The sequence below is a fragment of the Haliotis rufescens genome, unplaced genomic scaffold (assembly GCF_023055435.1).
Source record: "Haliotis rufescens isolate VD_foot unplaced genomic scaffold, xgHalRufe1.0.p SCAF_2, whole genome shotgun sequence".
NCBI lineage: Eukaryota > Metazoa > Mollusca > Gastropoda > Lepetellida > Haliotidae > Haliotis > Haliotis rufescens.
This window is the reverse complement of record NW_025963890.1, coordinates 58,371,071-58,392,983: the sequence shown is the minus strand read 5'-3', so window position 1 is coordinate 58,392,983 and position 21,913 is coordinate 58,371,071. Positions and strand designations below refer to the sequence as shown.

The following is a 21,913-nucleotide window of genomic DNA, read 5'->3' as shown; positions in this document are numbered from 1 at the left end:
TCTGAGCATGAAAAATATAGCTGGTATTTTTCCCCATCATTAATGTTACATAGTTCAAGAACTACCTGAAATCAGCCACTTTTAGCAACAATCAAACCATATCACAGCTGGGTACATAAGAAATGGTCTTTATAGAGTGAGTGAGTGAGTTGGGTTTAACACCGCTTTGAACAGTATTCCAGTCATATCACCATGTGTCAGCTTGATGTGCGAGGAAAGCCGGAAGTGATGCAAGGCGAAGACATTTACCACTTTGGCGGAACCCATGAGCATAGAATCGGTGCTGACAAACAGAAACATTATCGGGGCAACTGGGATTCAATCCACTATTCGATTTCTGGCGTGCCCAAGGGACACAACTCTGTAAAGTGAATTGTGGCGCCTTAGACGACTGGGCCACCTGTGTCCCCAGGCTTCATATAGCGTACTGACGTGGGAAATCCAATTCACTAATTTGACAACCATGTGCTACAACCCGACATGAAATTAAAACAAAAAGCAATTTCAAATTTATGATTTTATTGACATTTACAGTTTCAGTAGATGACATATCTACAACCTTCATTTTCTACATCAAATTTTGAATTTACATCATTAAAACCTTTTTACTAAAACATCATTCATCACAATGAATCATTGATATGCTGAGACACTACACTAACATTGCACACAGACCTCTCAGCAAGATGTATGTGGACAACAGCCAGACAGACACAAAGAAGCTGTAGAAAGATGGTGTGATGAGTCAAAGGCTCACAGGAAAACCTAAACAACACAGAGAACAGAGAAAGCATGCTAACACTGAGATACACTGCACAGGGAGTCTTAACAGTAGTTTGTGCGTTTTCAAACAGAATACTCATCAGCTTTTCATACGGTTCTTGCCCTTGAATGGTGATTGCATTGAAACTGAATAATTGTGGAGTTAACAAGGCTTCACTATATATATCATTCCCAAGATCCTGAGCTGATGTGATGCTGTGGCTTTGGAGAAGGAATGCTGACAGCCTGCATGATAAGTGATCATGACAAACCTGCATGACAAGCCATCATGACAAACCTGCATGACAAGCCATCATCACAAACCTGCATGCCAAGCCATCATCACAAACCTGCATGCCAAGCCATCATGACAAACCTGCATGACAAGCCATCATGACAAACCTGCATGACAAGCCTGCATGACAAGCCATCATGACAAACCTGCATGATTAGCCATCATGACAAACCTGCTGTAAAGTCTGCATGACAAGCCACCATGACAATCCTGCATGACAAGTGATAATGACATACCGGCTGACAAGTTTGCATGACAATCCAGTGGACATCTGCCTTACACCAGAAGACCACTAACCAACCTAGTCTGGTTCTCACGGAGTCAGCCATTATCCACTGATTGAGTTTTCCTGTTCTTAACAGTATCCCCATGATTTAGTAGAACGTGAACAGATGCAGGTCGTAGATGATTACTACGTGGGTGAAGTCAGTGATGGGCATGATTAACCAAGGATCATAATCAGGTTGAATCTGGGAATCAAACTGTAGGCCAGAAATGATGTGACCCCCATGTCCTCCTCTAATCTCACAATACATACAGAACATTTAATAACAATCAAAAGTAGTTTTTGCAACAGTAATACTGTTTAAAGTCTTTAACACACAATACACTGACTAGACTTATCTTGTTTGTTTGACACAGAGATTTGTTAAAGACTCACAAGTGCAAGGAACTCAATATCTACTGCCCATATAATATCAAAGGATGAAGTTTTTAGACGGTACCTCTTCTAATATACGGAATCGGAAAATGTCCAGCCTAGTCTAAATCCACTAAAAGAGGATCTCTGGTGGAGCTACATTTATATTGAGAGATGATGTACCGTTGTCAACATAATAAGCACTCTGGGTGTTCAATCACATGGAGCACGTAGAAGACATGGGGGATTTTAAGGACATTGTACCACAATGTACCAAGACAATTCAAGTACATTCAAATTGTCTTTTTTTAGACATTTTATCACAATGTATAATAAAGGCAATTCAAGATCATTCCAGTCTTAACATGTCTTCAAATTTTGTATAAATTTTGTCATCTACTTTAAACAATTCTTATTCTGACTCAGGCCCTATTGAATGTTCAGCAGGGGTGCTAAATATGTCAACTACGGTATTTACATTGAGTGCCTGGGCCTCATTCTACATGGGAAACCAGACATTACAATCCACACATAACTCTCACAGAAGTACGACAGCCACAACTAAGAGGTCACGATGTAGAACGAAGCCCAGGATATGTGTCCACATGACGGCCATTACAGACACTTGTTACATATGCTGCTACTATTTCATTAGAGTTTGTGATCTACCACTAAACTGTAGTGCGTCGTCATAAAACCAGACTCGCGCACAGACCCATTCCCAGGTCGGATCTCGGTCTCAAAATATACTACGAAAAAAATGTTAAGGACCACTCTCTTCTTTCATATTACTATAGTTCATTTGTCATCCAATGGGAATAATCTGCACGTCATATTAACTACAGTAATATGAAAGAATCGGTGATCCTTTACTTCTTTTGAGTAGTATAGTTCTAAAACCCCAATCCATGAACTGAGATTGATTTAGTGAAGGTGTCCAAATCGGTACTGAAACAAAGATGCTGAAAGAGGTCAAGTCTTCGGGACCCTACCTTCCACGTTGTTTCGTGCAGAATGATTCATCAACATTTATCACAGAACACATGGTACTACTACTGGATTCCGCTTGAGCATGGAAAGTAGTCGTGGAGGAGGATCTCAAAGAAGAACTTCCAGACTATTCACCCTATTCTCACAACTACTGCATGCAGCTTTGTCACAATGTATGTGAAGAATTACAAGGCTGCTCACCAGCCAATTATGACAGAAATCACAGCATAATTAATGAATACAATTCAAACCACTATACTTTCATACTGTGTGCAGTACTGTCCTCAGAGACCTAGTCCACATCCACCACTGCACTACAACTAATGATTCTCAGAATACCCAGAGAAACTTCTGTAAGCCTCTGGACAGCCAAATCCTAAAATGACCAGGTCTTCTTGAAAGGGTCAACTCACTGTCAGGTGGACCATCACACATGACCGTTCAGGGCTTATTTACAACACCTTAAAATGTCTGAATTAAAGTAAGTGAGTGAGCTGGTTGTTGAACAGAAGTCAGTTATCTCATGGCATGGCATCTTAACGTCAGACATCATGATCTGGGTTTAGATCCATCCCCCTTATGTACAGGAGTAGACAGTAGCAGCACTATGGCGACATTAGTGATGATACTGTGTGAGGGAATCGCTCCAGGTGGCCATTCCGGTACTAACACGACACTGCCTAGGTCTTAAGACACCTGCTTGTTAATACCATGTTAAACTAATTATCAACTTGACCCTGTGTTTCAAACAACCATAGTTGGAACAAAATAGGGTTTGTCATAAAGTTTCATATTTTGTGTTACCATGGCAACCAGAAAAGACAGGAAAGCGTATTCACAGTGGCACTGCCACCAGATGAATGTTGCACTGACACCTTTTCCTATAATGGTCAACACGAAATGACTATTTGTGACTAAAATTATGTGCATTTTACGTTTGATTTTGAAACTCCAATGTCACGTTCCCACTCATGAATGATTGACACTGCCCCTTTTCATCCCAATGCATTACTTCAAAACTATGCCAAATATTATCTGTGACATGAAGAGCATAATCGGGAAACATGTACATACAAGATAAAGGACATGGATATAAGTTACTTCTTCCTAGTTTCAGTGGACCTTTCAACAAAGTAATGATGCAAGTACAGATACAGGGTTGAAATTAATACAAATCCACAAGTCAAAGACTCGTAAAATTCATAAAGGACCAGTGACATTTCCTTGCGGACTATCACTGTTCTATTAGGTAGATGGTAACTCTGTAGCAAATAAAATAGTGGAAATAAAAATTAATTTTCAATCCTGATTAATGACACAATGCCATGTCTAATGGGTGAAGGGTGAGGGGGGGGGGGGGGGGGGGGGGGGTGGTGAAGTTGGGGGTGAGGGAGATAATTACAGGAATGACACTATTGAAGTGAAATCAATATTGATGTCTACAAATGATGAAATAAAAATCAACAAAGTACAGAGTCCTCTTCAATAACTGTACAATAAATATTTACAAACAACAGCATATATTATCTGTTAACTGCCATGGCATTCACCACAACAGAGGTATTTCGTTAACTTGTTCCATGGTTCCATACACTCTAACTTTGCAGGTTGCGTCTCTCGACAATCGCAGATGGAAAGATGGTTGTGATACTGATGGAATGTCATTTTCAATTTCAGCCGTCTCTTCCAGACGGCCATGAAAACTGTGGTCCATGCTACACTACAGCTAGCATCATTGCCATAGATTTGTGGATAATGTCTGGCCGGAGTTCTGTGTGCCCCACCCTGCAGCCCCACCCTGGGGCATGCTTCCCATCTGTCCTGCCCCGCCCACTTTCATAGCAGCCATCTGTTGTTGCATCTGAAACAGTAGATTGAAGACCTAGTGAAAAGTGAATAGGACGCCAAACTGGTGCATACTGATAATTGGTTTCGTAGCAATTTTAATACATATAATATTAAGCAGAAATGCCTGGTCAAATATTCTTTAGGGGTCATTGACCCTACCACTGTCAGTCTGAGACCCTGGAATAGCACTGATATTCTATAGTGAAATCAAAACCAGCCTTGTGATAAGGGACCCGTGAAGATTCCGGGGTAGAATAGGTCTTCAGCAACCCATGCTTGCCGTAAAAGGTGACTATGCTTGTCGTAAAAGGCGACTAACGGGATTGGGTGGTCAGGCTCGCTGACTTGGTTGATGCATGTGATCGATCCCAATTGCGTGGATCGATGCTCATGATATTAATCACTGGATTGTCTAGTCCAGACTTGATTATTTTACAGACGGCCGTCATATAGCTGGAATATTGCCGAGTGCGGCGTTAAACAACAAACCAACTAACCAACCTTTTGATGAGGGCTGCAATTTCTGGAAATTAAAACTTTTAGTGTGTTGGACCAGCATCTCACATAGAAATTTATTTGTTTTTACACCACATTCAGCGATGTTTCAGCTGTATGATGGCCGCTTGTAAATAAGGGAGTCTGGTCCACAGAATCCGGTGATTGCTATTATAAGTGACAATCGACACCATTGGGGTATGAAGACACACAAGTCACCAAGCCTGACCACTGATCCATCTGGATAACTTATCTGGGTTCAAACGATCACCCACCTGGTGTCCATTTCATCTGATCAGTGAGAGGACATTATATTATGCAAAATGCAACAATTTTCCAGCGATATCGCAACAATCTGTAAACAGTGAAATCTTGGCGAGGCAGAGTAGTGGACCCAGTCTCCCAGTTCACGCAGCCTAATTACCTGGGTGCTGCTCCACAATGTATCCTTAGTTGCTCATATACTTACTAGACACCATTTAAGACAAACATGTTCTGTTCTTAAGGTTGTGTCTGACGACAAGCATGTGGGGACCCTTTCTGTCCTGGAAGCCCTTAAAGTGGAGTCCAGGGCACCGTTCCACAAAGCGATCTGAGCACTACGACTATCTTAAGCCAGTGTTAAAGTATGAGAGTTACGATCACCTTAGCGCTAAGATGACTTTGTGAAACAGGGCCCTGTTCTGTTCTGTCTTGGAAATCCTTAAGTTGGGGTTTCATTCCATACTGAATGTCCTTAAATTGGGGTTTTATTCTGTCCTGAAAGACCTTAGATGAATCTTGTTCCGTCCTTTGGGTGGGATTAGTTAGTCTGGATGACCTTCAATTGGGGGTCTTTTTTGTTCTGGAAGTCCTTAAGGTGTGTCTTATTCTGTCCTGGAAGTCCTTAAATTGGGGTCTCATTCGGTCCTGGAATCCCTTTAAGTGTATCTTGTTCTGTCCTCGAAGTCCGAGGTCTTGTTCTGGGTGCCGTTGTATGAAGAGATCTTAGTGCTAAGGTGATCGTAACTCCCATACCTCATAACAGACTTACGACAGTCGTAGTGCTAAGGTTGTTTACTACAAAGGCACTCTGTACTGGAAGTCCTTAAGGTGGGTCTTATCATGTCCTTGAAGTCGTTGAGTATGAGTTGTATTCTTTCCCCGAAGCCCTTAAGGATGAATCTGAGTGAGTGAGTGAGTGAGTGAGTGAGTGAGTGAGTGAGTTGGGTTTAACGCAGCTTTTAACAGTATTCCAGTTACATCGCGGCGTGGCAGCTTAATGTGGGAGGAAAGCCCGAAGTGATGCAGGTCTTAGACGTTTACCACTTCAGTGAAACCCACGAGCACGGGCACGGTGCTGACAAACCTAGAAACATAATCGGGGCGAACCAGGATTCGAACCCACAATCATAGGTTTCTGGCGTGCCCAAGGGATGCAACTCTGCACAGCGAATCGCTGCGCTTTATACGACTGGACCACCCGTGCCCCCAGGATGAATCTGATGACAAGCATATATATATAAAAATCAGGTGGGGGAGGAGAGGTGAGCACCCACCTGTTGGTACTGCATCTGCTGCATCTGTTGTTGTTGCTGCTGCTGCTGCTGCTGCTGCTGCTGGGGGAACATCTGCTGCTGTCCGCCCATCATCATGTTGCCCCCAGCCTGCTGCTGACCCCCCATCATCCCCCCTGGCATTGCCCCTCCCATCTGGCCCATCCCATACATGTGAGGCTGGAAAGAAAGGAATCATAGAATTGACAGTATGTTATCATGAGAGATGGTACAAAGTTCTCATTCATACAATTTTTGTCTCTATATCATGACAAGTCTATATTCAATGATTTGATTGATAAAATGACTTCTAAAACAGTTTTTTTCAAGAGATTTGTAAAGAAAATAACCCTCAATCAACATAGACAATTTCATATTTGTATTTATTTGTCTCTATCATTTTGCCTCTTGGTAATTTCACAAAGGTTATCAGTAAAACTTGAAAAACTTCTATGAATGCATAAGTGAGTGTGTGTGTGTGTGTGTGTGTGTGTGTGTGTGTGTGTGTGTGTGTGTGTGTGTGTGTGTGTGTGTGTGTGTGTGTGTGTGTGTGTGTGTGTGTGTGTGTGTGTGTGAGAGAGAGAGAGAGAGAGAGAGAGAGAGAGAGAGAGAGAGAGAGAGAGAGAGAGAGAGAGAGAGAGAGAGAGAGAGAGAGAGAGAGAGAGAGAGAGAGAGCCACTAGTCTGGCAGGGTAACATGTACCATTATTTTAACATGTTTTTGTGCCAGGGATAGAACGCTTTCTGGGGAGACACTAGATCCACTACACCAGGGAGGCACACTCAGATGATGAGTGAATATGGCTTTACGCTGCATTTAGCTATATTCCAGCAATATCACGGCGGGGGACACCAGAAATGGGCTTCACATTGTACCCATGTCGGGAATAGAACCCGGGTCTTCGGCGTGAGTGAATGCTTTACCCATAAGGCTACCCCATCGCCCCCTCAGATGTGGAGGATGCAAAACAAACATTGCCCATAATATTACTGCCAGAACTCACCTGCTGCATTCCCATCATGCCTTGCTGATACTGCATGCCCTGCATGCCCTGTTGACCTGACATCGCCTGTTGACCTGGCATGGCACCACCATACATGCCCATGCTCTGCTGGGGCATGTACATGCCTCCTGGAATGTACAACGACCATCTCAATGAATCCGCTGTGCTTGATTAATCCAACATCACCATGATCACAGAATCACATTCAAAAGTTAGACAATCGTTTGAGTTTTAACTGAGTTTCAATGATTAATTTAGCATTGCTGTCACTATGAAGGCCTACCATTGAAAACTGAGTGTCTTTATTAGTGCTACAGTTTGTTTGTTGTTTTATGGCTCACTCAGCAATATTCCAGCTATTTGGCAGCTGTCTGGAAATAACTGAGTCTGGAACAGACAATCCAGTGATTGACATCATAAGCATCGTCCTATTTCGATACAATGACATGCATCAACCAAGTCAGTAAGACTGACCAGCCAATCAATCCTGTTAGTTGCGATAAGCATGGGTTGCAAAAAAACCATTCTTCATGGGGAGAGTGAAACAGATTGGAGGCCACATCTAGTGGCCATTTTGAGTATCCAATACCCATTTAGTGAGTGAGAGAGGTTGATCCAACGCTGCTTTGAACATTTTTTCAGTCATATCACTTTGCATCAGCTTTATGTGTAAGAAGAAATAAAAGTGATGCAGGTCTTGGACTAGTCTGTCTTACAGACCCAGATACAAATATATATCAAATACAGCCCATGCAAGTCTATAATGTTTGGCAAGTCTAGATCACTGCAGTATCAGGAAATGAAGAGAGTCACTGGGCTCCTTTTTATTATATTTTTATTAAGATAACTGAACAACTGTTTTTTTTATGTACGATATGTTCATTTCAGAGACTAGATTTTAGTCTAGCCTTGGACATTTACCAGTCCGGTGAAACAATGATCATGGGTATGGTACTGCCAACCCAGAAACATCATCAGCGCGAATGGGATTCACACCCACAACCACTGGTTTCTGGCACATCTAAGGGACACAACTCTGCACAGCAAATTATAGTTCCTGAGTTGTGTCCCCAATCCCCTTCAGATGTTCAAAAAAAGTTAAGGACATAATGATTCTTTCATATTACTAGATTAACAGACGACAGATTAACTGCAGTAACATGAAAGAATCTGGAGTCCTTAACTTTTTTTGAGTAGTATAGCATCAATGTGTTACATGAACTTATTCTTCATTAGACTTATGCAAGGTACAATAGTGGAGTTCATATCACAAACTAATTATGATTTATTCTAGTCAGCATGCATTTGATCTATCTATTTAGCATTGACAAAAAGAAATGACATATTTTGATACCAAAGCAAGATCACCTCAAAAGTTAGCATGGAAAATGGGTTCAAGTCAGCTAACGTTATGACTCTACCCCAAACTATGATCTAAACTTGTTGCACAGAAAAAGAAAGGAAAATGATGTTATTCACATTAGACACAATTTTATGGATAACAATTTCTTTAATACTGTAAAAAGCGACGTTTCGGTATAGATCCTTATACTGTTGTCAAGCAAGACTTTCTTGTCAAGTCTTGCTTGACAACGGTATAAGGATGTCGCTTTTTACAGTATTAAAGAAATTGTTATTCATAAAATTGTGTCTACTTTGTCATCCGTCAAATTCTAAGTAATGCCTATCAAACAAGTTATTCATATTGTTCTACAAAACTTTCTGCAGAATACACTGAAAATGTATAAAAAACAAGCAAAAGCCAGCCTAACTTGAAAGAACTTCAATTTGTACAGCAAAATCATGTCTTAGTTGGGCTAAGAAGGGTGACATAACCTGTTTAGGCAGGGAAAGGTTTTGCTATACCGGTATATCCAAGCTGCACCAGTGCAGGCAACACATTGCAAGTGCAGGTAACTTTTATTGCCAGGTTGCACCCAGTGCAGGTAACTTTTATTGCCAGGTTGCACCCAGTGCAGGTAACATTTTCCACTACAAGTTAAAGGCAGCACTTTTCTTTCATAAAAGTGGAAAACTGAATTCTTTTTAGAACTGGCTGCAAATCTTTTATGTTCATGAAAATAGTGAAATACACAGGTCTGAATGGAGTTAATTCGCAGGTTTGGGTTTAGGAATGAGTGTGGGTTTGCCCACAACAACCAGATAAATCAAGTTAAAATTTTAGTGTGTGGTGTGGTTGGCCGTATAGTGTGGTGCATGTATTGCACCTACGAGAGGAAGTTCAGTCACAACTTGACCTTACATCTGATAACATAAGTGAGGCATACCTTTTACTGTCATTAATACATCCATTTCAAGTTGCAAATTGTGCATTTTCACATGCCTGCACGAGAACCCCACAGTTGCTGCTCTTATGCCCATGCGTTGACAGCAATAAATAGTACAATACCTATAACATTATGCATTACAAATAGCCTTTTGTGTAAATGACATTTCTATAGATATTTGTATCAGATCAATATGTCTGACAAATACATGTACTGAGGCAAAGAGGCCTTGCATATTGAATAGAAACTCTCAGAGATATATGGCAACAATAGCATGCATTAAGACCAGCAGGCTGGTAAAGCCTCGCTCCCACAACCATAGTCTATGCACAAAGACTGGAGTTTAGGTAACAGTTTCAAAAACAGATAAAGCCACAAGCCGATGATGGAGGGAACGTCTCCAAACAAACACAAAATGAAATGTAAAATTAACATAAAAAGGTAATAATCAGAGCTTCAGGCAGATTTTGAGTACCTGTGGGTAAAACAACCCATTTGCTAATATTACTGACAGGAAGTTTTGTTTGTTTGTTTGTTGTCTAACACCGCACTCAGCAATATTCCAGCTATATGATGGCCATCTGTAAATAATCCAGTCTGGACCAGGCAATCCAATGATTGACATCATGAGCATTGATCCACCCAATTGGGATAGGATGACATGCATGAACTAAGTCAGCGAGCCTGACCACCTGATCCCGTTAGTCGCTTCTTACGACAAGCATAGTTGCCTTTTGCTGCAAGCATGGGTTGCGAAAGACCTATTCTACCCGGGATCTTCACAGGTATTGTCAGGATACCATAATCCTCAGACAAGAAAGATGTTGTATTGTTTCAGGGGTCTTTGACTGTGACCCTTGGCAATCTGAAGCTCTGTATAACAGTGAAGAGTTCAAGATGAGATCAGAACAAATGGAGAAGCACCAGGAGGCTCCAAGAGGGTCCCAAGGGAGGTAAGTCTGCATGCAAGAGGATCCAAAATGCACCAAACCCTTTTCCCAATTTGTATTTCTACCTGCATCATAGTAAAATAGCCCTTGTGGCATTAAACACATTTGAGGCTGGGTCATTGGCTGATGAAACATCTGTTGATTGGTGGGAATCTGACTACTTGACATCTGATTGGTCGACAGGTGCGGTGCTGATTGTATGGTCAGTTGTGAGGGTGTCGGCAGAAGGCCTGCTTGACTTGGAGTAAACTGCAGCAGATCGTCACTGCTTGGTGCAGACGTTGCTAACAAACAGGACAGCGGATAGAGTTGATTCACAAAAGAAGAAACCAGATAATCCAAACTAAGCTCAAAGCAAATTATGTTACATCCTTGACACCAGGTTGTTCGACACTTCACACCTACCTCTAGGAAAAGACTAATGGTAACCTCTAATCACTAAATCTACAACTGTGTAGCTCTTAACACAGTTGACTGTTCAAACATTAAATTATTTCACAGCACATCAAATCTGGGTATGTGTGTGGGTGTGTTTGTGGTTTAATGCTGCACTCAGCAATATTCCAGCTATATCACAGCAGCCAGTAAAAAATCGAGTCGGGACAAGACAAGGGATTGATATTGCGGGGAAAATGTCATGGTATCTTGACATGTCATCAACCAAGTCACTGAGTCTGACCACTCGATCCACTAAGTCGCCTCTTATGACAAGCATACATTTCTGGATACCTATTCTAACCTGGAATTCCCACTGGGTCAAATCTAGGTAAGGGATGCAGCTCTTTCAAACATCTTAATTTGACCAGCATGCAAAAAGAATTTTGTCGAGCCAAAATTATTATGTTGACATTATCATCATGATCATGTACATACACTCGAAAAATAAACCATCAGGCCCAAGTCTGTACTTTTAGACAACAGCGGATTTCATTTTGAATGTTTGAAACTGGATTGACAAAAATGAAAGAAAATGTGACAAATTTCACAAACATCAAGCAAGGAGTACAAACATAATGGTTTCATTCCTTACAATAAGATGAACTTCTCGGCCACGTTCCACAAAGCAATATTAGAGCTACGACTGGGGTAAGCCTATGTTAAATTATGGGAGTTACAGTTGTCTTAGCGCTAAGATCGCTTTGAGAGTGAGTATGGTTTCACGCCGCTTTTAGCAACATTCCAGCAATATCAGACGGGAGACACCAGAAATACCAGGCTTCACACATTGTACCCATGTCATTAATCGAAGCCGGCGTGATGAGCGAACGCTTAAACTAGGCTACCCGACCACCCATAGATGACTTTGTGTAACGGACCCTGGTCAGAACATATTGCTAGTGATTGACGGTTACCAGTAGTCATATTCTAGGGTATTCTAGGTAGGTTTAAGGAGCATAAACTCTGGGCTCAAGAATATGTTGGTTAGTATCATTAGCACTGTTAGTGCAGAGAAAGCTGAACTTCATGTGAATTGTGCTATTCCGCACATGGTTAGTGATCAGTACTCAATATACACAAATACACATAGATTACACATATATGTACAGAATAGTTTAAGCAATTAGCAATAATGGATCACTGTTACAGTGTATGTATGCCAAAACTGGAATGCTTTTATGACATTAAAATTAATCAATGAAGTGTAATGTATCATTCTCTTAAACTTTACCTTCTGGCAAGTGTTCAGAATAATTATTGATTTGTAGGAAGTTGTTAACTTCGTATTCATCAAATTGAGAGCCACTTTTCTCAAAATTAGAGACACACAAATAACAAAAATTGGAGAGTAAAAGTTTTAGAAAACAGAAATTGTTCCCCGAAGTGGCATGTTTGACCATGTTGACATATACAGACATATGGTGGCCTAAACCATGTATGGATAAAAGGATTCAGAATTGTTCACACTTACTATCAGAACATATAAGATTAGTTCATGCAAGTATGTTATTTCCAAAGAACCATAGATAACTTTTTCATAACCTTTCATTTCAAGATAGTTCCTACACAGTTGACAGTGTTCCATGGTTGCTAGGACCGTGGTTCACGGTTGCTAGGACCGTGTTCCATGGTTGCTAGGCAGTGTTCCATGGTTGCTAGGACAGTGTTAGTCGTACAGAGTACACCCCCTCCTCACCTGGCACGCCAAACATCTGGGGCTGCTGCTGTTGCCCTCCACCGCCGCCGCTACCGTACAGAGCCAAGATGGATTCCTTTGTCGATTTCTCTGAACCTCCCTTGTCAGACCCTCCGTCTTCAAACAGGCTGGCCTCCAAAGTGCCATTCTAGAGATGCACATAAGCATTACATCATCATCATCATCATCATCATATATGTATCATCATCATCATCTATGTAGATTTGTTTGGTTGTTTTTTTGTTTAACACCGCACTCAGCAATATTCCCACTATATGATGGCGGTCTGTGAATAATCAAGTCTGGACCAGACAAACCAGTGATTGATATCTTGACCATCGATCAACGCAATTGGGATACAATGACATGTAATACTTTTCTTTCGTATCATTTCAGGAACATAAACGTAGAAATTTACAATCTTTCAACTCTGTTGTTTTTCACCAAAATTATATTCTAATAAGAGCCCCCTATTTCTAATTTTAGGAGCGCCCTGGGCACTTATTACGTCAAATATGGTATTTGGTATTTGATGTATACACCAAACATTAATTAGTAGTGAAAGTTAGTTGTGAAAATGTAAACCAACAGTATGTCGGGTAATTTGGCCATGCTGTCTATGAGAAAGATGGCTTTCGCACCACAGATAAGAGTACATGCAAGTATCCTGATACATATCAGATGGTGTACAAGGTATCATGATACGTATCTGATCATACAGTTGGAGCATTGTCCCAGCCCTAGTTATCAGCATGATCGTGATATTTTTTTTTGCAGCAATTCATTGCAATAAGCACCAATAAGTTCACAACCCTCTTCATACCTAAAACTTTTTTTTTGTCTTTATTATCATTATAAATAAGACAAATGTAAAATGGTTCTAATGAGTTTATACCAAATGGACAATGTATCATGGTTTATTCGAAAAAGACCACATGCTAATAACCAGTTAGAGAGTGAGTGAGTATTGTTTTACGCCGTTTCTAGCAATATTCCAGCAACATCACAGCGGGGGACACCAGAAATGGGCTTCACACATTGTCGGGAATCGAACCCGGGTCTTCTGCGTGATGAGCGAACGCTTTAACCACTAGGCTACCCGACCGCCCTACCACTTAGAGAAGCTGTCAGCAAAAAAAACTGTATCTTGAAGTTCAACATGTTTTTTTCTCTCATGTTTAGGTCTGTTGTTCCCTTGGCTACAGAGATACATGTGAAACAATTACAGGAATAAAAACATCAATTAACAAATTGGGGAAATAAAAAGTTAAGTATGACCAGTTCTCATGACACACGTCTGTCCTCACTAACCTGTTGTCCTCCTAGAGCCTGGTTGGCCCCCACCCCAAGGGCAGCACCTGCACCCCCTGACGCAGGTGGAGCTGGTTGGGTAGGGGTCGGGGTGTTGCCAAATATGTCAGCAAGCAAGTCACCTCCTCCGTTGGGCTGTTGAGTTGTGGGAGATGAGGCATCTGTAAGAAGAAGGCACAATTTGGAAAACTTGTCGTAACTTCCTCACTGAACCTTGTCGTAACTTCCTCACTGAACCTTGTCGTAACTTCCTCACTGAACCTTGTCGTAACTTCCTCACTGAACCTTGTCGTAACTTCCTCACTGAACCTTGTCATAACTTCCTCACTGACCCTTGTCGTAACTTCCTCACTGAACTTACAATTATTCGTGTCGTAACCACTCATCATGATACCTCCTCTTGGAGTGGTGGGACGTGCTTTACATCGCCTGATCGTATTTCAGTTATATCACAGCGTGTCAGCTTGGTGGGGGATGGGAGGAAACCCCAAAGTGATGCAGATATTGGATGTTTACCACTTTGGTGAAACCCATGAACATGGGTATGATGCTAACAAAACAAATAACAAGACAATAAGTGAACAGGGCTCACTAATACCCCCGACCTTGACTCCAACATATTTCTAAGTTCAAAACATGAAAAAAGCAATTTTTTCTCAGAAAATCCACTTATCGAAAACAAACTTTGCACTGCACCTCTCCTATTGGCACAGAAACTGTACACCCAATTGGAAAAGAATCCATTAAGCAGTTTTCAAGTTAAAGGTCGCACAAATGTTTCAGTTACAAAATGCAAAAAACAGCTGTATTGTTTCAGGAAGTCCAAATATTGAAATCAAACTTCGCACTGCACTTTTCCTATAGGCATAAAAAGTGTTCACCAAGTTTGAAAAGAATCTATTTAGTAGTTTTCAAGTTATAGGTCACACAAAACAAATGTCCTCGTAGGAACAGACGGATGGACGGACAGATGGACGGAGGGAATTCCTTGGTATATGTACAACTATATACCCCCACACTTTTACGCCGAGGGTATAATAATCCAGGAACATTCCAAAAGATTACTCAGCAATATTCCAGCTAAACGACAGCAGTCTGTTGATAATCAAGTCTGGACCAGACAATCCAGTGATTGATATTGATAATAATGATCCACACTGTCTTGACCAAGTGACACACGTGACCACCCGATCAGATCCATAGTTTGCTGGGGGCCTACTCCAACCCAGAATCCCTACCTGGGACTCTTGTTTGTAATGAGTCAAGCTAGTTGACCCGTTTAGCACAGACTGGTTTTCTTAATTGCCTTAATTATGCCATCGTCACTTACTATACAATAAATGGCAACACAACAATTATATATACATGAAGTAACTGTTGAACTCAGTTAATTTAATCACTTACAGATTATGTTTTAATAACCAAAAGCATGGAAGGTAAATGGAGGAAATAAATATGAAATTACAATCTTAACAACAGTTTGGAAAAATTAATGAGAAATGAATAACATTTTTTTGGAAGGAAAAGAAACAGGATTGCACAACATCCCTTCCTATCATGCCTACAGTGACAAACTTTTCCTCATTTACGAAAGTTTGGGTTGGTGGACCCATAAACCAAGCGATTTAAAAAAATCAATTTTATAACCATCAATACATGATAAATCAAAGTGTATTATTGTAAACATTATTATCCAGATTATCAAATTATGTTTCAAACACATACTTATACTTGTGCTGGAAGGAATTAATGCAATAACATGCCAATATCAACAGAGCGTATCATTATCAGGATCATTCAGAATCAGAAAGAGATGATTAATGCATTTATAGAACATTCCTCCACCACCCCAATTGTAACATCATGTCACAAGCCTCAAAGTACACAATGGCACAGATCACTCATGATGTTGGCAAGTTTCAGCGGCTGAGCATTTGCAAATCTTCTTCTTGCTGCTTCATCAAGTCTAAGTTTATATTCTCAGTGGCGAGGTGACATGGGTCTTAACATTGCATTCGCTTAACATTGTTGCACTCATATAAAGTGAGTGAGTGAGTTTGGTTTAACTCCGCTTTTAACAGTATTCCAGTTATATCACTGCGTGTCAGCTTAATCATTTTAATGTGTGAGGAAAGCCCAAAATGATGCAAGTCTCAGACGTTTACCACTTCAGTGAAACCCACGAGCACGGGTATGGTGCTGACAAACCAAGAAACATAATCGGGGCGAACCAGGATTCGAACCCACAAATCATAGGTTTCTGGCGTGTCCAAGGGATGCAACTCTGCACAGCGAATCACGGCGCCTTAGACGACTCAGCCACCCGTGCCCCCCACACTCATATAAAGACATGCATGGACCTTTTTGTGTGATTGTACTAAGCTAGACTTATAACGGTCTTAAAGTGCCAGTTCACTGAGAACCATGCAGTAGTTTAACACTCAGACACATTATCATCATTATGTTGACTCCAAACTGGATGGTCCTTGTTTTATCCCTTTAACATATATGTTTAATGCCAAGTGCCAGGCAGGTTCAAAAGTACCATCTTTTAACGTTGTTTGGAATGACAAGACAAGGATTGAACCATTAACCTTCTGCTCTCCAGACAGGCTGAGTGAGTTGGGCCGATAAGATTATCTCTTACTGGGTGTCAGCTCAATGTTGCAAGGAAATCCAACAGTGAGGACTGTCTTAGATGTTTCCTACTTTGGTGAATGCCAGAGCACGATATGGTGCCTGCAGACCAACAATCATCCACTGGGCAAATCAAAGATTCAAACCATCGATCAGCGGATCCTGGCATGGTTAAGGGAGACAACTCTGTAAGCTCCCTGGGTCTGTGCACCTTTCTTGAAGTGAAATAATGCTAATCAAGAACCATCCCTGAAAGAGGTTGTGCGTAAGGTTTAAAACCTTCCCGTTTTTACAAAATGCATATCAAAGACTTTACCGACATACACAATAAAAGGCCGGAGCTATGACTTTAAGGACATACTGTACCATGTCATTACAGACCTAGAGGGTCCTCCTGACCTGTACCTGTCCTATACCATGTATACCATCACCGAGTGCGTCAGATAACAGGAGACAGCAGTCAGAAAGAGAACAGATCCCACTGAACGTAACTGAATCAACAAATGCTCAAGACTTCGCCATAGGTCTGTGTGACACAAACATCATTTCCTCAGCATTGGAAGTAATTCTCTAAGATAAAATGCAACTATGAGTATGCTTATTGTACATGACAGACAATGAGGTCCTTCTTAGTAACTTAACAAGCTGGCAGAGTAATCACAGTGCTTGTCGTCCCATGAGGATATCTTAGCAGCACTCAAAGGTGAGATGTCACGTACCTCGGGCCAAGTCTCAAGCACACTTTCCAAACCAAAATATAAAGTTTGATGAAAAGAACATAACGAACATAAGCCAGAAGTTGAAGTTGGTACTTACTTTGGGACATATAATATGTCTCTGTTACAACAGACAGGAACAGAATAGAACATTATAGTTAGGGTTAACACGCAAACCTTGACATGAAAAATGCATTGAACAAGTCAGTGACAAATATTAAGTCTAAAATCAGTTCTCAGGAAATGAAAGCTTAATATGTGTTCATTTCTTTGTAGTAATTTTTCAAGCATGAAAAAGTGTAATAAATATATCTAAAAATGTCACTCTTTGTCCACAAACATCCCATGATTTCACTGAGAGTGATAATTTCAAACACTGTAACTCCTGTCGTGAGACGAAGACCCCAGACATTATACACAACACTAGCAGTTCTACCATGTTCTACAGCAACAGAAAAATTAAGGAATGCACTGAAAATGTGTAAGTATTTGGAACCGGGAAATTACAAAAGCAAAATATATTTGTTTCTGTTAACAATTAAACACATGTTGTTAGGGAGGACAAAAACATATTATCTTTTTCCAAAAGCATATACAGGTTTAAAGAGCTTCTGGTTTGATCACACTGTTTATGGTACTGGCTTTACCATGGTCATGGCTTTGCCATGCTCAGTTAATGTCAGATGTCTCCTCAGCTAGGCTAAGATGGTCATCCTTCTGTAAATGATACAGGTGTGTGTTTGTGTTTATCTTACATATACAGTACAGGTAAATCTCCTCACCTAGACCAATGAGGTCCGCAGCGGCTGTGCTGGGCTGGGGCTGTTGGACAGGGGGTGGGGACTTGGTCACAGGTTTGGCCTGGTCAGGGGACGACTTCTTCTCTCTGCTGGAGCTGCTGCTGGCTGATGATTTGGGGACCTAAGACAAGACAGAGATGTACAATGTACGTTTGTTTTCATTTGCTTGTTGTCCTATGCCACAGATCAGTCACTTTGCCATATATATTTTCTTTTAAACAGAACCATCACTTAAAGCACTTAAAACTTTCTTGACTTTTGAGTATTCACATTAATCAGAAGAACTGGGAGACAATTTTCCCACAGTATTGAAGTTCTACTGAAAATGCTACACTTTTCTCATATAAAACAGCCAGTCCTGCAAATAGGTTACTGGGTGCCATTGTGATCTTAGCACTAAGGTGATCGTAACTCCCATACATTAACAAAGACATTAGTCATAGCGCTATGGTTGTTTAGTACAAAGGCACACTGGGTGACATTCTACAAAACCTTAGTGCTACAACTGTCTGTCTGTGTTAAAGTATGGAAGCTACAATCATCTTAGCGCTAAGATCGCCTTGTGCAAGTGCGCCCAGGTCATTCACAAGCACAGAGATGCCAGTTAAGCCAGGTCCACATGGCCAAGAATGTACTACTATGTCCTACAGGGTAACGCTAACAGTGTTCAGCTGCTGCCCGTGGTTCAAGTTTCTGTCCCTGTCATTGTGGTTTCACCCCACACAGGGACATGCATGAAGGTTTGATTTGCGAAATCCTGAAACATCTCTGACGGGCTACTTACTGAGCTGAGTTGGATGGTAGAGGCTGGTTTGGACTTGGAACGTTTCTTTTCTCTATCGTCTTCTAGCCACTGAAATCACACACACATGTATCAGGGATGCCTAGCTCCGACATGAACACGAATGCCCTTCTCAATGGATCGATATTGCTGCAATAGAAACTAACATCATCCAGCAGTCCTTATAATGATAACATGTAGCAAAATCCTCAAAAATGGCAAATTAATGCTAGACCATATCATCATGATCATACCTTAACTATGACAAGGACTTTAGGACAAGTGCCAATTTCTATTGCTGTAACATTCATATATTTCAATAAAACATATCAATGATATACTTTATAACATGAAACGAAACGAGGATTACACATACATATGTATAGGAAAATACATCAATCTAAAAACATACAGTCGCAAAATTGTCATGGATATATATATATATATATATGGTCTTACTATATATACTTGTATAAGTACTACTAGATGTAGCAATCACGGTTATATCAACAAATCTACACAGCTAAGGGAAGCAACTCTGAGCAGCAAGTTGCAATTGGCCACTAGTGCACCCAGGCATCAGAGGAAGTCTGCATTCTGAACTGGTCTGAGTGGGATATTAACCTAATCGGTATGTCTTGTACGAGTACAAGGACACAGTGTAGTAAACCCTTTTACCAAAGTTAAACAAAAGGGTAAACAAATAATCCACACAACCAAATCATAAAGAATTCAAATGAGTAAATAACCATTGTAAATACATGATGGAGACATTAAAAACATATTCGGCCATGCCCATACTCTACATCCTGGGTCCGGTTCTACAAAGCGATCTTTGCGCTATGATTATCGTAAGCCTATGTATAAGTAAGGGAGTTACGATCATCTTAGTGCTAAGCTGGAATGGGGCACAGAAGTCCTGCTGACAGGACATGGCGACTTAGTAAGATAATGACATACATCAGCAATCCTGCACAGATTGATCAAATCAATCCGGCAAGTCTTTCTCTAAGTTGTTATGGTTATTCTATTAAACTGTTAATTAAATAAAATGCTGTGGCTCCTATTACATGTATTACTACAGTAACATGTTTTATCATGATTATCATGATTATGAAGTTTGAAGTTGTAAAAGTGATGTTCATTAGACAATTTAGTTGATGTAGCAAAAATACAAGCAGGACCAATGTTTCTATAGCCTTCGATCCTTCAGGAGTTTAATTTACAAAACTGGTTTCAGATTTCACTGCTTAAAGCAGTCCTATCGTCCTACGAGGGGAAACATTTTGTACCAATCATACTATAACTGTCTGAAGTTTTGTGTGGCAAATACAGGGTGGTTGTTATTTGTATGGCAAAAACCCTGGTAGATCCACCATGGGCACAATCTTGATATACCATCTTGATATACCATCTTGTTATACCATCTTGTTATACCATCTTGTTTTACTATACAAGAACAGAGTACATAACCCATCACCAACCACTTCCACAGCACACGACACCTTACCTTGCTATTCAACTTCAGAGAGAATTTGCAAAGGAAATTTCTTTATGAAGATTTCAGAGAGAAAATATGCAAAATTTCTGTGAAGTTTCTATCTTAAACAGTTAAATGGACAAATTCTAATTTATCACTGCAAAGAACTTTGCCCCAATCTCATTAACATCAGATCTTAGTTCTCGCTACCGCTAAAGAAGAATCTGAGGATATCCAATTACGGGTTGTCAGAATGACCTTTCATCCAACCAATCAGAGCGTCGCTTACCAGATAAGGAAAGTGACAGTCAGAATGTGTTTTCTAATCATGCAACCTCGAAAAATTTAACATGGGGTATTCCAAACGGCGGTTACAAGCAGATATAACTGAATCCATACAATATATTCACCATTCCAGAAATCTGGAAATCTGTCAAAATGTTTTGAAGAATAGTTGCCAGTTTGAAACTAGTGCCAAAAGAACAAGAAAGCTGCCTTTTGATTGGCTAATGTTGACTTCTTGTTAGTCATTTCATTGGTCGGTCAAAGTTCACAAAAGGTTGGTCTCACGTGACCCGTAATTGGATATCCTCAGATCTTTGTTTAGCCATAGCGAGAAGATCTGATTTTGATGAGATTGAACTTTGCCCTTTCATGGAAGTTGTCACTAGAGTCTTTAGTATTAGTTTCCTGAGAGAACAATGCATATTTGGATTTCAGTTAACCCATTTTTACTTGGGATAGGTATTGTAGGTTAAAGTGTATCACAATATTTAATGATGCACATTGCCATATGTATCATGATATACAAACTAATTCTATAATTCTAAATTTTGAATTCAGAAGCAACTTAAATCACCAGTGTATGAATTGAAGTTCATAAATGGAACAAAACAAGATGCTTGTACAACACAATGTTCACGCTCCGGGTATTTTGGTAAGTGAAACATGAAACATGAAACACATTATAAAATCGCTGTTTGAAATCACCCGATATACCAAACATTAAATAATGACATTGTGATACGTATCGTGGAAAGAGTATACCAATATACTGTTAATACCACACACCCTTATTATTTACACAATGCTTCAAGACTTGGTTTACGACTGCGATATGTATCAGGAAAGGGTGTATTGACACAAGGAACACCAGTGATTGATGGCGGGAACGAGAACATGGGGAGGGGTTCACTCCTACTTTTTGAAATACGATCAGTCTACGTCCTGCAGTATTTATTCAAATAA

At 40.5% G+C, this 21,913-nt stretch overlaps 1 protein-coding gene across 5 annotated transcripts in view; it reads right to left on the bottom strand.

Moving 5' to 3' along the window:
• Window positions 1-502: 502 nt before the first annotated feature.
• Window positions 503-21,913, bottom strand: part of LOC124141612 (stromal membrane-associated protein 1-like) — a 29,110-nt gene continuing 7,699 nt past the window's right edge. For 2 of the 5 annotated variants that reach the window (XM_048400231.1, XM_048400232.1), the window contains exons 5-13: window positions 19,189-19,257; window positions 18,387-18,525; window positions 17,705-17,725; window positions 14,252-14,412; window positions 12,941-13,088; window positions 10,872-11,090; window positions 7,569-7,696; window positions 6,569-6,745; window positions 503-4,548 (exon numbers count right to left, since the gene is read on the bottom strand). In XM_048400231.1, the coding sequence (XP_048256188.1) occupies window positions 4,420-4,548; window positions 6,569-6,745; window positions 7,569-7,696; window positions 10,872-11,090; window positions 12,941-13,088; window positions 14,252-14,412; window positions 17,705-17,725; window positions 18,387-18,525; window positions 19,189-19,257 (1,191 nt within the window). In that variant the 3' untranslated portion in view covers window positions 503-4,419. The remainder of the gene's footprint in view (window positions 4,549-6,568; window positions 6,746-7,568; window positions 7,697-10,871; window positions 11,091-12,940; window positions 13,089-14,251; window positions 14,413-17,704; window positions 17,726-18,386; window positions 18,526-19,188; window positions 19,258-21,913) is intronic. The other 3 variants (XM_048400233.1, XM_048400234.1, XM_048400235.1) reach the window with 2 other exon arrangements.